This window comes from Scylla paramamosain, chromosome 14 (assembly GCF_035594125.1).
Source record: "Scylla paramamosain isolate STU-SP2022 chromosome 14, ASM3559412v1, whole genome shotgun sequence".
Classification (NCBI taxonomy): domain Eukaryota; kingdom Metazoa; phylum Arthropoda; class Malacostraca; order Decapoda; family Portunidae; genus Scylla; species Scylla paramamosain.
Genome location: NC_087164.1, coordinates 12,781,923 through 12,802,201, shown reverse-complemented (window position 1 = coordinate 12,802,201; position 20,279 = coordinate 12,781,923). Strand labels below are relative to the sequence as shown.

At 39.7% G+C, this 20,279-nt stretch overlaps 1 protein-coding gene across 1 annotated transcript; it reads right to left on the bottom strand.

Moving 5' to 3' along the window:
* Positions 1-1,444: 1,444 nt before the first annotated feature.
* LOC135106880 (DDB1- and CUL4-associated factor 6-like) lies at positions 1,445-16,855 on the bottom strand. The gene is made up of 14 exons (XM_064016255.1): positions 16,682-16,855; positions 14,731-14,866; positions 14,280-14,416; positions 13,933-14,111; positions 13,450-13,585; positions 11,624-11,784; positions 10,243-10,393; positions 8,572-9,106; positions 7,764-8,209; positions 7,079-7,121; positions 6,806-6,952; positions 6,190-6,442; positions 5,909-6,017; positions 1,445-5,573 (listed from the first exon to the last, which is right to left on the bottom strand). The coding sequence occupies exons 1-14, from the start codon at positions 16,749-16,751 to the stop codon at positions 5,491-5,493; spliced, it is 2,586 nt and encodes an 861-aa protein (XP_063872325.1). The 5' UTR covers positions 16,752-16,855; the 3' UTR covers positions 1,445-5,490.
* Between the last annotated feature and the right edge of the window lie 3,424 nt (positions 16,856-20,279).

The following is a 20,279-nucleotide window of genomic DNA, read 5'->3' as shown; positions in this document are numbered from 1 at the left end:
GGAATACGAAATCATAAGTTAACGTTCCTTTTCCTTCCATCACCTGTACTGAATAGCAAACCTAAAATTATTAAACATATTCATCCTCAATCCATCAGGTCATCCGCTTCAGTATCAGATGGATGCGAAAACTGTTGAGTAGTTCTAAATTCGACTTGAAACTTATGCATCTCATCCGCGACCCCCATGCCTCATTACGCTCAATGTACTCCCACCACCTCACCAAGCTGCAGCCTGATCATTGGAGCACTTGGAGCAGACCAGTGCTAGAGTGCGAATTTCGCGGCCAAGTTATGAGACTCAAGTACGAGAGTTTCTGCCTAGACCCGGACGGTATGTATTGTAATTTGTAATAATCCCAGACTCACACGGCCCTACTTGCTGACATCTCGCCTATGCCCATATCCTTAGACACTGCTTTCTCGTCAGAAATATTTGTCAGACCATAAAGATGATTCATTGGCTTTCTTATGAGTGCTTTATCACTCTGGAGTACATAATTCTTGATAAACTGCCACTAGAATCATAAAAATATCCTTGAAAACTAGTAAAAATTTAGCTACTTTACATTAATGCCATCACATGTCCAAAATACTAAAAACTATCTCAACAATAAAAGACTGAATTCTTGATAATCCCACATCACAGGCCAGTCATCCAGGCTATGGCGGTTCCTGTCTGGCAACCAAACAGCATCCCTTCCTCCCAAGTGGACAGAGTTCCTGGGAAAGCATATGCACAAAAAGACCAACTGGCAGGATCACATTTACGGGATGGTGAGGGACATGAGAGACGAGTAAGAAAACAAATTCAGTCTCTGTCCACCACTTACAAGCAAACTGCGAGTGGCAGAAGGTGGGGAGGGATTGGTTTAGCTTACCCTCTTACTGGGATGTTGGTCTGGAAGGAACACTGAAACATAAGCGAAGCTGCAAGAACCTTACGCATAATAGATCCAATATAAAACGTGCTGACTTGTATCCTATCATCCCCATCCATAAATTTAATCTTCTAAAGCTCCTTAAAGCTTCCTATATTTATACACCCTTCAGTTTAGAACACCCTTTGATTTAGATCAAGTTTTGATCTCACAGTTTCCCCTATACTATGAACACATTAGATCTCCATTTTTTTTCTTTAGGCAAAGCACATTCAGAGAATACGGGACAGTCCCAACCAAGACAATGACTATAGAAACAAATAATAGAAGTGATCATAAAGCTTCACCTTACAACTGCCACCAGCCTGCCCACACAAAAGCCCCAGGAGTTCAAGAAAAGGCAAACAGTAAGCTTGACAACCATCTGTTACTGCTCTTACTCATGCAAGATGCTCCTATTCAGGCATCTCAAGTTACTACATAATCTACCATGCCTTTCCTTTACCTCATTCCATGTTAATCAGTTGCCACAAGTGAAATAGGGTTCCAAGATGATAAAGCATTGGTATAAAATTTATTTTTATCTGTATCTGACTTGTATTCAACAAGATATTTTCTGTGGAAAGCCGAGACCTTACAAGAAAATAATAATCATAACTTATTACATGTAATGGATATTAACATTTTAGAAAAGTTTTGTTTCCCTCTAATTTGTAATCTGGCTCATAGACTAGTAGTTACATGATTTGTATAGAGACTGACACAAAACTGGCTACAGAGAAGTTGTTCCAAATTATTTATGACTACAAATATAGGTGGTTTCTTTCACAACACAAACCTCACTTTTGTATTGCAAACATTTCTCTAGAGGTAAACATCTGACACAGTGCAATGAGTCTTGCAGTTCCTCAATGAGATGATATTTTCTAGACATACATAAACCTGTAGTATTCTTATATATATAGTTATGCTGTACTATTATACAGAAATTAAAATGCAATCAAAACCACTATACTAAGGTACCTGAATTTGTCTTTGTTGAAAACCTCAGTTCACGAAAATTTGCTGACTCAAGGTAAAGTATAGTAGTTTTTTGTAATGAAAGCAAGAAAACTATAATGCTGAAAATCAAAATAAAACAAGTCACAGTAAAAAATGTGGTGAAAGCTTGCGTTTAACGATTATAAGTAACACCGTCTGCCGTCCACTACGCAGTAATTACATTCAGTTATGAGTTTGGGAGGAAAAGATCTACATACCTTACTACTACTAGTGTTCAAAGAAAAGTGCATAGATGTTCATAAGTCATCAGCCTTTCCCAATCATGTAAAACGCCACTTAACATATGTTCATTCTACCACTAATACACCTGTACAGATAGAGGCATGACAGCTGCTGGAGGAGATAAAGTGGCTTTCCTCCAGAATTTTCATCATGCTACCATCTCATTACTGAGGGACATGTACTAACAGGGGTTCACAAGCTGCACATCAAACCTGTACTTAGTTTCTCATTTTTCAAATCAATATTAAAGAAGAAAAGAAAAAAAAATCTAAATAAAAAATTGTTTCTTTTACCATGCAACTGAGAGATATAAATTTCTTTTCACAGCCTTTCCTAAGAATGTCTCTACAACATCCAATAAGAGATTACTGTTTATAATCATCATAATAAAGCTTGTGAAAACTAAACAAGCAAATCTCTCTCTCTCTCTCTCTCTCTCTCTCTCTCTCTCTCTCTCTCTCTCTCTCTCTCTCTCTCTCTCTCTCTTACAAATACCATACAAATTTTCAAAAACTCATCATAAAAAAACAGAAGTCCTTCCATTAGTACAGAGCAGCACAAATATAACAGTAGCGCAAAGTGTATGAACAGTCACAGTTATCCACAGCAAACCTTGGCTTAGAACACACATCATGGAGGTAAAAAGGTGGCACATTTTGACCATGACTGAGACTAGACTAGTAAGTGTCACAAAACAACATGGATTGGTAAGAATGTATCACTCTGTCAGCACCATTTCAGAATCTGCCTTGCAAATGTGAAGGAACATTTTACAGTGTCCTTACTTTCCTTATGTTGTTATCTTATACATTTCCTGACAAAATAGCCACACCATAACAAAAACAGTTCCAGTGTAGAGGTGTGTACCCAAGAAGGATCATTCTTGGCAAGCTGAGAGATGCAGAATTTATCAGCAGATACAGGTTAGACTGTGAAGTTATTCTGCTTGTCACTGAAACTATAATAGCAGCCCTGCAGAGTAACACCAAGATAAGCAATCCACTCACACTCCAGAAATTAAAATTATTATAACTACATCATCTTGCCACCAGGATATGTAGGTGTACAGTAGCAATGCCCTTTGTAGCCTACTATCAGCAGAACTATCACTCAGACTCCAGATGTCCTTTCATTCATGGACATCCTGCAGAGATTGATAAAATTCCCCACCAAGTGAGATATTGAGGAACAAAAAGAAATAGAATAACATACATAAATAAATATATAAATAAATAAATAAATAAATAAATGAAGACAGAAGACTTATGGACCTGATGGAATCCCTCCTGCCATTCTCTGTAACTGTACTGCCATGCTCACTCCTCACCTCATCAAACTCTTCCAACTCTGTCTATCAATATCAACATCCTTCTTGCTGTAAGCTTGCCTACATTCATCCAGTTCCCTAAAAACATGATCATTCCAATTCCTCAAACCTATAGCTGTGAATCCCCATCTTCCTAAAGCTTTTGAGACTATCCTCAACAGGAAGACTTTTAAGTATCCACTTGCTCAAAATTTCTTTGATTGTCACTATGGATTCTGTAAAGGATGATTCAGTGATGATCTTCCAGCTTTCCATAATTAATCTTGGAAATCCTCTCCCAAGGATTTCAGTGAAACCTTTGTTGTTGCCTTCGACATATCAAAAGTCTTGATAGTCTAGCATAAATATTTTGTTCCTAAACTTTCATCAAACAATCTCTGTCCATCTTTCTGCAAAAATTATCCCAAGTTTCTTTTGTGGCTAGTCTATCTCAGCATTGATAAATGACCCCTGTTCTCCTAAACCTATTAATAGTGGTGTCCCAAAGAGCTCTGTCCTATCATCCAACCTCTTTCTATTATTCATAGAAGATCTCAGCCTAACCTTTTGCTCTATCTACTCTATACCCAATATACCCATGAATGTGAAGACCATGTATTCATATTGGATCACTCAATAGAGAAGCAAACACTTCTTATGATGGTTTAATCAGATGAATTTGCATATCAATCCACATCAAAGCTTTATATTCCCTTCAGCCATTGTAGTCTTCATACAAACTCTCTAAAGTGAAAATTCTTTCATATGTCAGTTCTGGCAACACCATACTGAGATTTGGAAGCATTAAGTTTGAATTTGTGTGCTTTCAAATTATGGGCAGAGTATAAAAGTAAAAACTTCTTACTCTCCTGGCCACTACAAAATATAATATAATAATATCATCAAGCCATAAATATGAATATCACATGAGCACTTGCCTCAAATCATTGGTATTCTTATCCTGGTTCATCACACACAGATCCAAATGAGCCTATACAAGAGATGCAAACATTCCACAACTGATCTTTGCCTCAAATCATGGGTATTCCTATCCTCCCTTGCCATGCAAAGAATCTAAATTAACTTATACCAGAGATGCCAACATTCCACAAGTGGCCAAGCAAAGAGATTTCCAAATAACTAGTAAAGAGAAGCCAAGACCTCATCTCAGCAACTGAAGAGCAGCTGCTGAAATTATACTGCATACAAAATAGCTACATCCTGCAGATTTCCAAATGTAATTAATGTAACCCAGGAATTCCAAGGAAAACTTCAGTACTATGTCATCTGAACATTACTGCCGACAAGGGCATAACAAGGTGGACAATTGTGAGTGAACAGGACTCCAGTCTCGTGTTTTCTAAAATGAACACGGAATTATTCATTATCATTATAAATATCCCCCTTCAAGACTGAGAATACTTTAGGAAAGAAAGAATAATAGAAAGAAAAGAAAAGAGAGGTCAAGCCTGAAATTATTAAGAATCCATTGTATGATTTCAAATGTGACCTATTACTTGTATAGTTGAAATTAATTCTGAGGTGTAAAATCAAGGAACTCATATTTGTTATTCACACCCTAATCATCCTAATCCTAATGCTCAATGGATGGTTAAAGAACAGCACTATGTAAACATCATTTCAGTCTTTTTAAAAACATTAAATATTGACATGCTTCATTTAACTCAGTTTCCTTCAAAAAATGATCTGTGATGCATCTATGAGTAAGTCCTTTTGAACACAGCTATATCATAATATTAAATAAAAATGAAAATACACACACACACACACACACACACACACACACACACACACACACACACACACACACACACACACACACACACACACACACACACACACACACACTGCAGCCATCAGCAATATGTACTATATAAAAATTCAAGCAACACACAATCATCATAATGTTAAATATCCTATAAGATAAACTATAAATGAAAGAAACAAAATAATATATATATATATATATGATATAAACCTAACAACTTTTCCCCCTCCTTTACTCAGCACTGCCACCCTGATCCTCCTCTTCTCCCTGTCTGCGAGCCTGTCGGCGATTCCTCCAGCGCTCGGCAAAGGTAGCTGCAAGGACACCACATGCATTATTTAACAGAAGAGACACCCACACTATATTCCTCAGAAAAACCATTGTATCAACAGCATACAGGATGGGAAATAGTCTTCCTATAACAATCTCATTTACATAAAGTAGAGAACTGGACCTAGTATAGATCCTTGTGTTATTCCATACATAACACCACAAATTTAAGAATTAACATTTTTTAAGAAAAATAACAAACACACTGGGATCAGGTACAAAGGAGACTCATGATGAAGAAACTCAAAACATTTTAGGTCCATGAAATTGTTGCTTTTCTGATAACATACAGTGATTTCAACAAAAGTGTCAGACTTACTTCCTCGCCTGAGCTGGTTGAGAGAGGCCAACATACGGATCATGAAGGTTGCAGGTACTGTAATAGTGTCACGGGTCTCCTCCAAGAGGGCCTCATTACGTTGTGTTATCTGGATTAGAGACATCTATGAAAAATAGTTTATCACACATATGGTTCCAGATGTCCATCATAAGCCTGGAAGCACTAATGTTTAAGAATGTATGAATTACACTATGCAAGTGTTAACTCTCACTTCAATCCACTGAGTACATAAATGTTTTATGATTAAGTCTTCATCTCACCTCTTTGGCCTTGGCTTCATCAAAGCGAGATTCTTCACACAATGGAGCCCAGAGCTTCACATCATAGTCAATGCCGGAGGTCGCCAGCACTGGTAGGGACGGGTGGGGCTGCAGGCAGTTCACAACATGCCTGTCAGCCTCCCACAACATCACCAGTCGTCCAGTGTTGCGCTCCCACACAAAGACACGGCCACAGTCTGAGCCGGACATGACATGCGTGTCTCCCCAGAAGCAAGCCTCTTTGATCATAGTTCTGCAATGTCAACATAAAAGATCCTGTACAATACTTTTGTGGTATGACTTGTTCAATATTACAGCAAGAGTTTAACAACTTCATGGAAAGCAAAGTGCTAGTTGACAGACTTAGATGGGAGATGAGGTACTGAGGAAAATTTTAATAAGTAAAGAATCTGACAACCAAACTGCACACATCCATACAACTTGGTATACTATCATCAGCTGACAGAGGCTGCCTTATGTGAGCATGGAGGCTGTTCCTCAAATTAACTTAAATGCCTAAGATTATGAATTAAATTTATGGCAAACAAACAAACTGTATGAGGCAGGAAGTAGGTGCTCATAAATGACAATGTGATGCCAATGTTTTCCTTCTCACCTGGCATTCCGGTGACCCTTATAACACTGGCGGACAGCTGCTTGGGGCACCGTGACCTCTGTCTCCTCTCCCCCTCCTGACGCACGCTCCCCTCGGGCACGCTGCACAGCACGCTCTATTGCATTGGCCATGCGTGCACTGGCAGTTCTTGAGGTGGTAATGTTGTCCATTAAGCTTCATCATATAAACAACATCAATATAAGAACATGTAATGATGTTCAAAACATTTTAATAATACAAGTCCACAGAGCACAGCAGAAAAAAAAATCTAACCTGGCACTTGTGGATTCATCATCACTATCATCATCTCCAAAGTCTGAAAAGGAAGTGTGTTTTTCTTACTCTATCATTTCTCACCTGAAATGAACAAACAACGAATTTTGAATACGGTACTTCATCAAATAATTTTACTAATCTGGCATACAGGATGGAAGCTTGGCATTACAAAAGTACATATGATGACTGCTATTACTTGTTTGTATTCTGTGAGTCTATAATAAAAAAAGAATAGAAATCAATCACGCAAAATGAAGAGTGTCTCCATTCAGGTTATAAGCTGCCTTGTTGGGAAGTGATGCATCATCTGAGTGCTTCTGAGTGCTCTGGAACAGGCACTTATGGGCTGAAGGAATGCCACCTCTAATCAAGAACTATCTTAAATTTACCCAACATGACTCAAATACAATATTTCTCAGCTTGATAAGTTTGTACACCATGCAAACTAATGCTTACCGAGCATACCAGTCTTGGAGTGTTTCAGTTGATAATTACTGGAATTCTTGAAGTTATATTAAAAATGTAACTGTTAGTGCTGTGCTGTATTATAACAAAATCTGGATAAATTGAAACTATGAAACTAATTATTACATTAAATAAAGTTTGATTCCTGGCAATGAACTTCAATGCTCATCTGATCAACAATACATTAGAACAGACACAGATATGCAGATGGACTTACCTAATGCAGGTCCTACATTCAATTCACTGGCTCTTGTCCCATGACTAGAGGACGCTGCCATACCCGAGTCTGCTCCCACACCTCCCCTGGCAGTCCAAGCAGAAGATGGATCAGCTTCCATGTTACAGATGGCTGGACTAGAGGTGGATGTGGAAATTGTCTGAGCTTTGGTCACTGGAGGATGAGAGGATGTGGACGGAGAGGGGGAGGATGAGGAACCTGGGACCTCGGACAAGGCTGCTTCTGAAGGCTGGGAGGGCTCAGGAGTTTGGTCTGGTTGAGGCTGCAGCCTTGGGGAGGATTCTCTTGGTGAGCCGCTGGTTTCATCTTCATTCTCCTGTGAGTTACAATCACGGGACACTTCATCTCCCACACCTAAACTGATCATGCTGCTGGAGACACCATGCCCAGAATAGGAGAGATTGACTGATGGTTCCACCTGATGTCTGTGGGAGGGAAAATTAAAAAATAAATAAATAAATAAATAAATGATTAAATATGCAGAATCCATGACATAAGAGACATAAAGTAGAGCACCTTAGATGTCAGAGCCATAATGATCCTGTGTCCCAGAGTGAGGCACATCATCTACCACAGGATGAAAGGCCAGTGAGATGGAGATGAGCACCAAGACCACATGCAGCTTTAATGTGTGTATCCACCTTTACCATTACTTTACCATAATGATTGTCAAGTTTCTTTATACCTCCAGCCACTACACTATGATATTGTCTACATTTCCAATTGGTATTAGTGACATTAAAGTGTATTAATCCAAACCTACTCCGAAAGAAAAATGATGACTTACATTTTGACAAATCCTCGTCTAAGTGATGTAATTCTGTCCTGCAAGCCCTCAATTTTGGAATTCTTTGATGGCATTTCATTTTCATGATTCATCCCTTCAACTAATGAGTCAGCACTCTCACTTGCTTCTGTCTGGGGATCACCACTGTCAGACTGCTGAGGTTCACTATCAGATTGGCTGGTTGTTTGTTCTGGTTGCAAAGTGTCTGACTCATCACAGTTTCTTTCCATCAACTCTTCACTTTCATGTGTGGCCTCACTTGTGGGAAGCTGTTCAGTCTCTATATTTTCTTCAGCCACTGCATCAGATGTTTCTGCTGCAGCAGCAAGATGAACACTAGGGCTGGAGGAGGGCGGCTGACTGCCACTCTCTGTGTTACCCTCTTCATCACCTGCTGCATTCTGAGATGACTCAGATTCAGAAGTTGTTCGCTGACCAGATGCCCTTGAGTTGGGATCGTTTAACATACGAGACAACACATCAGTCATTCTTTGCATTAGGGTAGCATGCAAAGTTGGTCTTGCTTGTCCAACATCTGGAGGGAAATTGAAATTTTTAAGGATGAAGAAGACAATCTCCTTGATCTTCAGTGCTAAAGGGTAAAAGCAGAGAATATCTCCAAATTTCTACAGTAATGATGGTGACTCAAACAATAATGAAATCTATCTATATATCTGATTAAGTTTTTAAGAAATCTTCCAAGGAGATAATTGTAATATAATTCTAAAAGCAACAGCCTCCCACTGTAACCAAAACAAGCCTAGATATTAAAAGGGTGCCTATATCATGTTTCTGAATTCACTACTCTACATGGTCTGGAGATGAAAAATCTATGAAAGTAAAAGTTAAATTTAATCTACAAATAAAAACACATTATACAAAATTTGGAGGTTATTATTCTTTGCATTATGAGATCAACCAAACAAAATATTCATATGGATAATTACTAAACACAATATTATTAAAGAAACAAATGTACAAAAGAGATCAGTCAAAAGCAGATGCAAAGACAGTTGCTAGACTGCTGAATACCCCATAACAGTGTGGAGGTGATCTGAAAGTAGGAGTCACAGATAAATGCAAAGATTACATTACCCAAATGTAGATGATTAAAGAAAGATATTGAGTAGAAAATTATTTGAAAAGAGACAAATCACAAAAATTTTTTTTTTTTTTTTTTTTTTGTCAGTGATAACTGTGGCCAAGCTATGATGAAGTGGAGTTTCTATAATTGCAAAGACCTTTTTCCCTCTTTATGCCTTGCCTTTTTAATGCCCAAGGGTGTTGAATATTCCATTTCTGGCCTCTTGGGGCAAGCATATGCACAAGCACGTGCATGCACACACACACACACACACACACACACACACACACACACACACACACACACACACACACACACACACACACACGCACACACACACACACACACACACACACACACACACACACTGAACCATTCCTCCATCTCACTCTATGTCTTCCCCTCAATCTTCTTCCCTCAATCAATTTTCTCCAGGCTCTTTTAACTGGTTCCTGATCTTCTCTTATTATGTATCCAAAGCATCTCATTTTTTATCTTCTTATCACTTCTGTAATGCATTCCACTCTTGTTCTTCTCCACCAACACCCATTACTGATAATTAAACACAAGGGACAGTTTTGGCTTACCTCCAGCCTGGCTCCTCATCTCACGCTCCGGGAGAGCTTGAGGGCCAGTGTCCGACCAGTCCCCTCGCAGACGCAGGCGCTTCAGGGTGGGGCCAGAGTTAGCCTCGGCATCATTATCCACTTTAACTTTCATGGATGTTTCCTTATAATTCTGAGAAGATAAGTGTACTGAAGCTTTTATCACTATTATCATCTGTTACTAGTTAGTCAAACAGGGAATAGGGCACATGCATCCACAACCACATAACAGTCACACAACTTTCACACATGTGCTTATTAGTTTTGCCATCCTATAAGCAGGCAGAGACCAGCTCTTAAGTTTTGTGAACTTCTAAGAATAAATAAAAAAAATAAAGAAAATGAAATTTTATATTCCAATCTAGCAACTTCTAAGTGCATACTGTGGCAAAAAATACTGTAGCAAAGTGTGACATTTTAGTTTTTCCAAGATTCTACTTCCAGACTTTCAACTTTTTAGAGTCCAAACATAAGAATCTTAAAAAACAAGTAAATAAGTGAATAAAATAAAGACAAATAAATAAATGGAAGGAATTTTAAGCATTAACCTCCATATCCTATATCAAATATTAAATCATGTTGCAACACAATCAGGGAAGAAATTAGTAGGCATACAAATGATTACAGAGAAAGGCAAAATCTGTTTTACATAAAATAGGGTTATAAATGAATGAAACAAACTGAGCAAGAACATAATAAGTTCACTTATATTAGAAAGTTATGAGAGGAGGATGAATAAATCTATTGATAACAGTGATAGGTAATAAGTTTTTAGTGGCCAGGAGCTGCTTTGTATGGGTCAACTGATATTTTGCAGGCTCCATATTTTCCTATATTCTTAGACATACAGAGACAGTCTGTAAACTTAATATCATATACTGAACTAGCAAAAGAAGCATTTTCTTCACAAAATCAGCTACATAAAACAAAATTAAAAAGCAACTCAAAATTCAAATTCCAATAACTAACTTTCACAAAACCAAGAGCAGTGACTCACCTGATCTATTCCAACTTGCTCTGGCACCCATTCCTTAGAACTCTCATGAGAGTGTGACCGATGGAAGAGTCTACTTGTATAGTGTCCATACACTCCACCTTTGCACATTCCCCATGAAACTCCTAGTCTTATCTCTCTTTTTTTGAAGTATTTTGATATACACTCCCATCTCATAGTCTTCCTCCTTGTCCTCTCAATCTTCCGCATTTCCTCCACATAACTGAACCATATGCAGGTGTTGTACGAGTATTTGACCATCTCATTCACTCCCCAATTTATTCCATCACCTTTAACAGACAAACCAAACCTTTCAAACACTCTTCCCTGTGCACCAAAGCAATAGTGGCTGGTGAGGAGGTAACTTACCTGAGTGTCAAAAAGGTAAAGGAAGTCTGAGGAGTAGCTGGCAAGGATCTCCTGACCATCCTGGCTATAGCGTAGGCTGGTTACTCGGTGGCTCTTGCCCTCCATGCTGTCTGGCTTGAGTCGCATCAGGAGAGCTCGGTCAGCTTGTTCCAAGTATGAATCTGTGTGAATAAATTGAAAGATACACTACCAGATGTTTGCACAATATCTGCAGACACAAATAACAATGTGTAACAATGTGTAACAATAAAGCCTCTGAGTTTGGTTTGGTCACTGAGCTAAAAGATTTAAAGATAATGTTTGCCTGAAAAATTATCATAAATTACACAAAAAAGCAAGAGATCCACAATAGATAACAATTCAAAAATGCTAATTTTGAAGTCATGCAACTCATTTGCAATTCACCAGCTTATACCCATTATATTTGTCCCTTGGAACCCCTCAAAGAGTGGCCATCACACATGGCCTAATTTCTGCACCTTAGTCCTTTGACTACTAAGAATATTATGATTTTTGCTATTTCATTTGAGTAAATGCATGATTTTGCTGAGTAGATATAAAGCTACAGATATTGAGAGCTTTGAACTATTCACTCACTCTTGGTGACAGTAATGTCTAAAAATTGAGGAGCTGCCAGCAGCAAGGGCTCAACTGATTTTTTGTAGTTTTGAGTAAATTTATGTTAATGTTAGGGAACTGTTACAGATAGAGTTTAAGTGGAAAAATAACGTGTAATATACCATTTTAAAGCTAAAGAACTTATCCTTTTTGCTGTTTTGGTTTCATAAAAATCCATTAATTTTTTCAAGTTGAAAATTACAATTTTATCCATCTAACTTACATTGCATTTCAAAATACTGAAAAAATTTAACTATTAATTGATTATCAATATTAAAAGCACCATAAAAACTTTAAATTCACACACTGTTTATAAGTCAAATACTCACCAGTCAAGGGGAGAAGTCTTAGGTCGTTTCACAGATGTTTCAGTGACCTAGATGCAATATAACACAACTGAACACATGGTTTAATATTTCTCAGAAGCCCTTGAAAATAATCTGAATGTTATCCTCCCCAACTTTGGCAAAAACACTGTTCAGGACAAGTACACGGACTCCCACCTTCTTCTTGGTGGCCATGCTTGTGTAGGCTTCTCCTCAATCATGCTTGCATTTATTTGCACTCTTTAATCAATTCTCAGGATGCCATTGCTGCTTGCATGACTTTGTTCAGAAGCACTGGAGTCATAATTGGACGATAAATGCGTGGTAAATAAGTAAAACGCATAGATAAGTGGCGCATATGTTGACATTCACACGGAAAGCAACGTGACTGAGGCAGGAAGAACTGCTCCACACACTTGATTAGCTGAAAAGCAGCATTAGCAGCTAGAGCGCAAGAGGTGGAGGAGCTGTGAGCCCCTCATGCTCACCAACGGCAAAGTAATCATCGAGAAAATGACACGCTACCACTTGTTGCTATACCTTATATAGCGAGGTTATAAGGTTCAATATTGTCTGTCCTATGGTAGCACGAGACAGAGGAAAAGTGCAGGCAACATTTTCCACGGGAAACTGAAAATGTGGAAAATGCTGGTTGAGTCCCTTCTGGCAGGAGCTCCTCAATTATACACTATACTTGCACCAAATCATTATATCAAATTGAAGAGAAGCCCATAGCAGTCAGAGAGTTCAGAATACAATTCTGAGGCATTTTCACACTTTTGCTATGTTCTTGCTGACCCTTTCATTACTGGCAGAGAATAACACTTGGTATACGAGGGAAAGATGTTCATAGAAGCATGACAGAGGAAGTGTACAATTTACCTGATGCCCGGGTGCCCAGTATGCGTCGGTCATATATTCTTATGGTGGAGTCCTGGGTAGCCACAGCCAGGTGATATGGAGTGATGGGATTAACAGCCACAGCAGTGACAGGGCGGCCCATATTCAGCAGAATGTCCTGCAAGCAAGCTCAGGTTGCAGTTTTTGGCTAATTTTAAAAAAAAAGCAGTTTATTGATGCTGTTTATCTTCCTTATTTTCTCTTCCATGTCAGACAGAATATGAGTCTTTCATACTTTTTGGAGTTGTAAATATTCTCTTCCCTGATGTTTATCCATTTCACATTTTCCTTCACATATCTGGAGATTGTGTGTGGAGGAGGACATGAGAACATCAGAAAAGCAATTATATGCAACCTTGAAATTTAAAAGAGACTCATAAGCCTTCCAACTTTGTAAACAAAATAGAATCATTAAAGAAAATGACCATGATAATTACAAGAAGCCTCTGACACAGTAACCCTCACCTCTTGACACTCTCGGACAGAACACTTTGTCTTTATTCTTAGGTCAAACCAACGGACACAGTCATCCTCTCCACAGGTAAGGAAGGTGTGAGGATCATCAGGGAGAGTGACAACATCATAACAAGTACTGTAGTGGCAGGTGAATTTACAGTCATGTGTCTCTTCTTGCCTTTCAACATCTGAAAGTACAAACCATATGATGATGACTTGCATTGTAAAATTACAGGTGCTCATAAAATTGGTCTTGAGAAACAGGAAATAATGTGCCTGACCCAATTCTGTAAAAATCTAAATAGGTCAACACAAATTGGTACATACACACAATATTCACCTAAATATGGGCCTACCTGTATAAATCACAATGCCATCTCCTGAGCAGGATACAATCTTTTTATTGGCCGTATGTGGCATAAATTTGGCGCTGAATATGTTGGCACGATGGGCTGTGTGAATGCGCATTTTTGTCATTCGCTCCCATGGATCACTGCAACACAAAGTAAAAGTCAGTAATTCTTCAGCTTTGTCCATTCACTCCAGAAAAGTTGTCTTGCTCCATCAATCATATCAATGAATAAATTGAGTTTACAAAATGGTTCCTGCATGTTCAACAAAAAACTGATGGATTAAACCCATTACTTTCTTTCCTAAGCTGATTACTAACCCTAAGAATCTTGTCTGCACTTCTCTTGTCACTCCTTATATAATCTAAATGCCTCTATCAGATCCCCTTAAAATCATTGATACATCACACTATTCAGAAGGATCAGCAATTAGTAACAGAGAAGTACCTTGACTAACCATATGACAAGCTGTTGGTCATCTGAACCTGAGAGTAGGAGATTCCCTGGTGTGTCCCACACCACTGTGTTGACACATCCCCTGTGCACCTCCATGGACTGCAGGAGGGACATACGCTGCAGCAAGTTTTCATTACCTGTACAGTGAGATAAGTCGTCATCATTTATCATTTTATTTAAAGTCCACATTTCCTCTCAAGAAGATGGATGGTTTATTATTCTCTCCAATTTTATGCAGTCATAAACTATCTCTTTATTGATGTTTCTCCTTTTCATGTCTCCTTCCATGCACCAGTTCCAGCTCCTTTTTGGTATTCTCACTGGTTTCCTTCTAATTACATCCAACCCAAAAGTTCTGAGTATATACGTGGGTCTCCTCCTTACTGATATGTCCATTTCATCTCATTTTACACCTCCTCAGCACTTTTAAAACACCCCCCACACCACAATGAAATACAAATTGAGAGTTCAGTCTTTAAACATGATAAAGTTTATCACAAAGTTGAATTGGTCACTGTCAGTCCCATGACTCTAGCCAAGGGCATACAAAATGGGGAAAAAAGCCTACAAAACACCCATTTAAAAAAAAAAAAATGTAAAACTTCAGAATCAATCGCTTGCCTGCCACTCAGTCGTCATATTGTGATGCTGAATTTTTAAGCATCCTGCAATGGTCTGAAATAGATAATGGCTTAATAGCACAACAGGTTTACTTGGATCTTGGCCAACTTGTCCCTCACTAATTCAGACCACTTCCTAGCTCATTCAGGCCTTGCTATCAATGGTTGATTTCACATTATTTTAGGTTTCGTTAGCTTAGGCTTATTTATGTACCAAGTTAATACAATGGAACAATTAAGGCAAGACAAGTGATTTTGGGTTAGTACTGTTATTGCATCAGTGAACTGACTGCAATGGCTGTGTGGGTGCAGTGTTAGTGATGCTCAGACAGCTTTGAGAATAGACGTCACTGATAGCTGTTGTGCCTGCAAGTGGCGACCAGACAGTAATGACTCAAGGTATTAAAAAGCCTCACAGGAGGCAAGGGACCAGACTCTCCATGGTATTTCATTCCATGCCACTTCCGTGTTGCACTGTGGATCTTGTCATGTCCTCCCTACTTGTGTTAGCTTCATGTGTTGGGGTGCCAGGTTTTTTCCCCCTGAGGAGTTGTGCTGAAACCTGTAATAGTGTGGGGTTTGTCATGTCTTGTGCATTCTGACTGGATGGTGTGTGCCATGAATGTGACTTGAGGGGGTATAGCCCTCCTGTTAGGTTAGGTTAGATTTGGAACTCCATATTTTAGTCATACTTGCTTCCCCAGCCCAATTTTTTTTCCAGAAAGGAATGATTTTTACGGTTGACTTTTCTCTTTGGCCAAATTTTACTGATTTTTGCATTTCCCATCCAAAAACCTCACTTTCCTACAACATTCCCAAGTTTGTTGAAGATGGGGATGGATGACAAAAGAATATATAAAGAGATGTTATTGACAAGGTTTACCACTATGGTTGTCATTTGTTAGCATTCATTTTGTTTTTCAGCATGGACAATGAAACAAGGTAAGAAAAGTTGATTTCATCTTTCTCCAGCTAAAGAACTACATAATAGAATATGATATGAAATAAGTGTCTAAAAAGCTGTAAGCAATTATGGAAAACATCGTCCAGCACAGACAAGCTAAGTACAACTGTGACAATACCACCTAATGCACTGAGCAGTTAACTATTGGGTGAATAATCAAGAAAAAGCTACACAAATAATCAAAACCCAGGTAAGTAATGGTTTAAGGTCCCCATTCCGGACACTGTGAAGAATTTACGTATATTAGGTCATCTGCTGGCTGAAAGAACCAGCTCCTCTCAATATGACGCTGACTTTGTGCCAAATTCGTTGTTCTAAATTGGTGCCTCTCACGCCTTCCTTCTCTCCTCTACACATGTATTCCTCACCTTTAGCGAGTGGGTACACAACATTGCTGCTGACTGGATCATACTGGCGATTGATAATATGCCTTAACATCAGTATTCACTGTCCTCCCCGAGCGGTGAGTAAGGGCAGGCACGCAACTTCCCCAGGTAAACAAAGCAGTGGCTCCGATCAGCTGTTCCTACTCTGTCATTGCTCGTTTCGCCTCCGTCTTGGGGGGGGGGAGCTAAGGGGGTAGGGGGATGGTCTGTTTAATCTATTGGTTTGTCCTTGATTTTGTTTCAAGGGTGTGTAATTGTTAAAAGATAAGAAGAAAAAAGAATCCGCAAGTAAAAGAAAGAACATTTCATCGTATTGGTTATATAGGATTAGGGGAAATAAGAAACACGCGTCGCATGCAAGATTACGTTCCGGGAAGACGACTGGAATATAGTCTGTGCATTTCACTGCTTTACGTCTTTTCCTCCATAATAATTTACGACTTATCAAGGGTTTTATGAAAGATAACCTTAGCCTCCTAATTTTTAGATACTTTATTTCCGGCCAGAACGTGGGAGTAGAACAACCGGACTACTGTATTAAAGCTGTGTGTTTCCCTACCAGAAGGGCGATTCACTACACACTTATGGATGAAATGAAGAAAGGAAAGAAAAAGAAGTGACTGAAAATGACAAGAGAGGAAGGAAAGAAAAAAGAAAATAATGATATAAGGTAAGAAAAGAAAGACAAGAGAACTGAAAATTTAATGAGGAAAGGAGAGAAAGAAGAGAATGAAAGGAGAAGGAGAATATAATAAACAGGGAAATGGAATGTAGGAGAAGAGTAGAGAGGAGAATGAGATCAGCATACGGAAGGAGACAACAGAGAATAGATTATTGGAATAGAGAGAGAGAGAGAGAGAGAGAGAGAGAGAGAGAGAGAGAGAGAGAGAGAGAGAGAATATGAGATTTTCATAAGCAAACTACAAAATCACTTTAAATATAATAGTAATAATAATAATAATAATAATAATAATAATAATAATAATAATAAAAATAATAATAATAATAATAATGATAATACAACAACAACAGCAACAACAACAACAGCAGCAGCAGCAGCAGCAGCAGCAGCAGCAGCAGCTCATCACCATTATCAGCAGCAGCAACAATAAGAATAAACTATTATAATTCTGATACAAAAGATAATAATCAGTTAACTAGTATACCCCCAAAAGTCAAACAATTATGGATGACTGTCTCTATTTCTCACTCACATTAAAGCAAGGGTGAGAGATAAAGTGAGCGAGGTAGAAATAATTCAGTCTTTTATTTATAATCTCACAAACTTTCAACCTCACAAACCTCTCAATTTTGGGAATATCAAGAAAATGTTAAATTATATATATGAGAAAATCCCAAATTAAATTTAGTTTTATGTTTATAATAAAACGAAGGTTAGAGAGAAAGAGAAATAAAGCGAGGTAGAAATAGTTCATTTCTTTTTATCTCTAACCTTACCAAATACCAATTCTAAATCTAAATAAACTACAAAAATGTTAATTAGCGTAACTTCAGAAGACGAAAAAGTAAAAAAATAAAAAAAAATAAATAAATAAATATGGGTGACTGTCTAGTTTCTCGCTCATATTAAAGCGAAGATTTGAGATAGAGAGAAAAAAGAGGGATGTAGGAATAGTTCAATCTTTTATTTATAATCTCACAAATGTTCAACCTCACAAACCTCATTAACTTTGAATAAATGACAAAAACGTTAACTAGTGTGACCTGTTTCCCTGCTCCGTATGTTTGTCATACCAGCGGAAGGAACATTTGATTTAAAGGTAGCGTGATATGTGTAAGGCGACACCACTTATGTAAATGGAAAATGGCAAAGAAAGTTGGAATCAAGTCAGTATATACACTTTATTTATTTCCACTCACTCACTCCACTCACTCGTTACGGAATAATGCAGTAACGTGGAATGTTTAGTGGTGTTACGTCTCCGATTACTGGAGAGACGTTAGGAATACGTCACTGTGTCTCTGCGTCTCTAGTTATTGGAGAGACGCCAGGAATAGGTCACTCTGTTTTGTTATCAGTTAAACAGCGATATTTAATAATTATTTAGAGATTTGTGCACACACTAACACAGCACAGTATTTAATAATTATTTAGAGATTTGTGCACACACTAACACAGCACAGAGTCCAACAAGAGACACTCCAACAGTTGATGTGGCGCTTCGACGCTCGCAAGAATTCGCTTAACGCACCCACTTGTAACGAGCGTCACTCCCTACGATGGCGCCCTACAGTACTTCTCTACGGTGCCGCACTTTAGTGACGCCCTACGGTGCCGCCCATTCATGGAGCCCTACGCTGCCGCCCTACGGTGCAACCATTTGGTGACGCCCTACAGTGCCGCCCTATTGTACCGCCCTACAGTCCTATACTACGGTGCCGAAATTCGGTAACGCCCTACGGTGGTGTTCTACGGCGCCTCCCTTTGGTGCCGCTCTACGGTGCCATCTTTTTGGTGACGCATTACGAAGCTGTCCTACAATGCTATGTTACAGTGCCGCCCTATACGATGCCGTCCTTTGGTGCTGCCCTACGATGCCGCCCTATAATGTCACGTTAAGGTGCTGCCCTACGTTGCCGCCCTTTGGTGACGCACTACGATGCTGCCCTACAGTGCTACTTTACGATGTCACCCTATGGTGAAGCCCTACGGTGTCTTTTTTTAGGTGACGCTCCACAGCGCCGTTCTACGGTGTTGTCCTACATAGACGCCCTTTGGTGACGCCCTACGGTGCCGTCCTACAGTGCCGCCCTGCGGTGCCGCCCTACGGTGCCACACTTTGATGACGCCCCATGGTGCCGCCCTAGGCTGCCTCCCTTTGGTGACGCCCTACGGTGCCGCCCTACAGTGATACGCTACGGTGTTGCCCTTTGATGATGCCCTATGGTGCAACCCTACGGTGCTGTTCTTGATGATGCTCTACGGTGCCGTCCTACGGTGCCGGCTTTTAGTGACTTCCTACGGTGCCGCCCTACGGTACTGCACTTTGGTGACGCCCTACGGTGTCGCCCTACGGTGTCCCGCTTTGGTGACGCCTAACAGTGCCGCCCTTCGATGGCACACTATGGTGCTACCTTACAGTGCTACGCTTTGGTTCCACCCTTTGGTGACGCCCTATGGTGTCGCCCTTCGGTGCCACACTTTGGTGATGCCCTACGGTGCCGCCCTACGGTTTCACCCTTTGGTGACGCACTACGGTGACGTCCTACGGTGCCGCACTTTGGTGCCGCCCTACATTTTCACCTTTTGTTGACGCCCTACAGTGCTGGCCTTTGGTGACGCCTTACGGTGTCGCCCTACAGTGCTACGCTACGGTGCGGTCTTTTATGGCGCACTGCGGTGCCGCCTTTTCGTGACGCCCTGTGGTGCTGTACTATGGTGCCGGCCTACGGTTCCGCCCTTTGGTGATTTCCTACAATGCCAGCCTACAGTGCTACGCTAAGGTGCTGCCCTTTGACGCCCTAAGGTGCCATCCTTTCATGACGCCTTCCAGTGCCGTCCTACAGTACTATGCAACAGTGCCGCCCTTTGATGACACCCTATTATACCCCCTCCTAC

Coding starts and splice junctions, on each gene's coding strand:
- LOC135106880 (XM_064016255.1), bottom strand. CDS start 16,751: ATGTTAAGGCATATTATCAATCGCCAGTATGATCCAGTCAGCAGCAAT. Junction 7,122..7,763: donor GAATGTAGGACCTGCATTAG/GTAAGTCCATCT, acceptor CTTCCTTTTCAG/ACTTTGGAGATGATGATAGT. Junction 5,574..5,908: donor CAACCAGCTCAGGCGAGGAA/GTAAGTCTGACA, acceptor GTGTCCTTGCAG/CTACCTTTGCCGAGCGCTGG.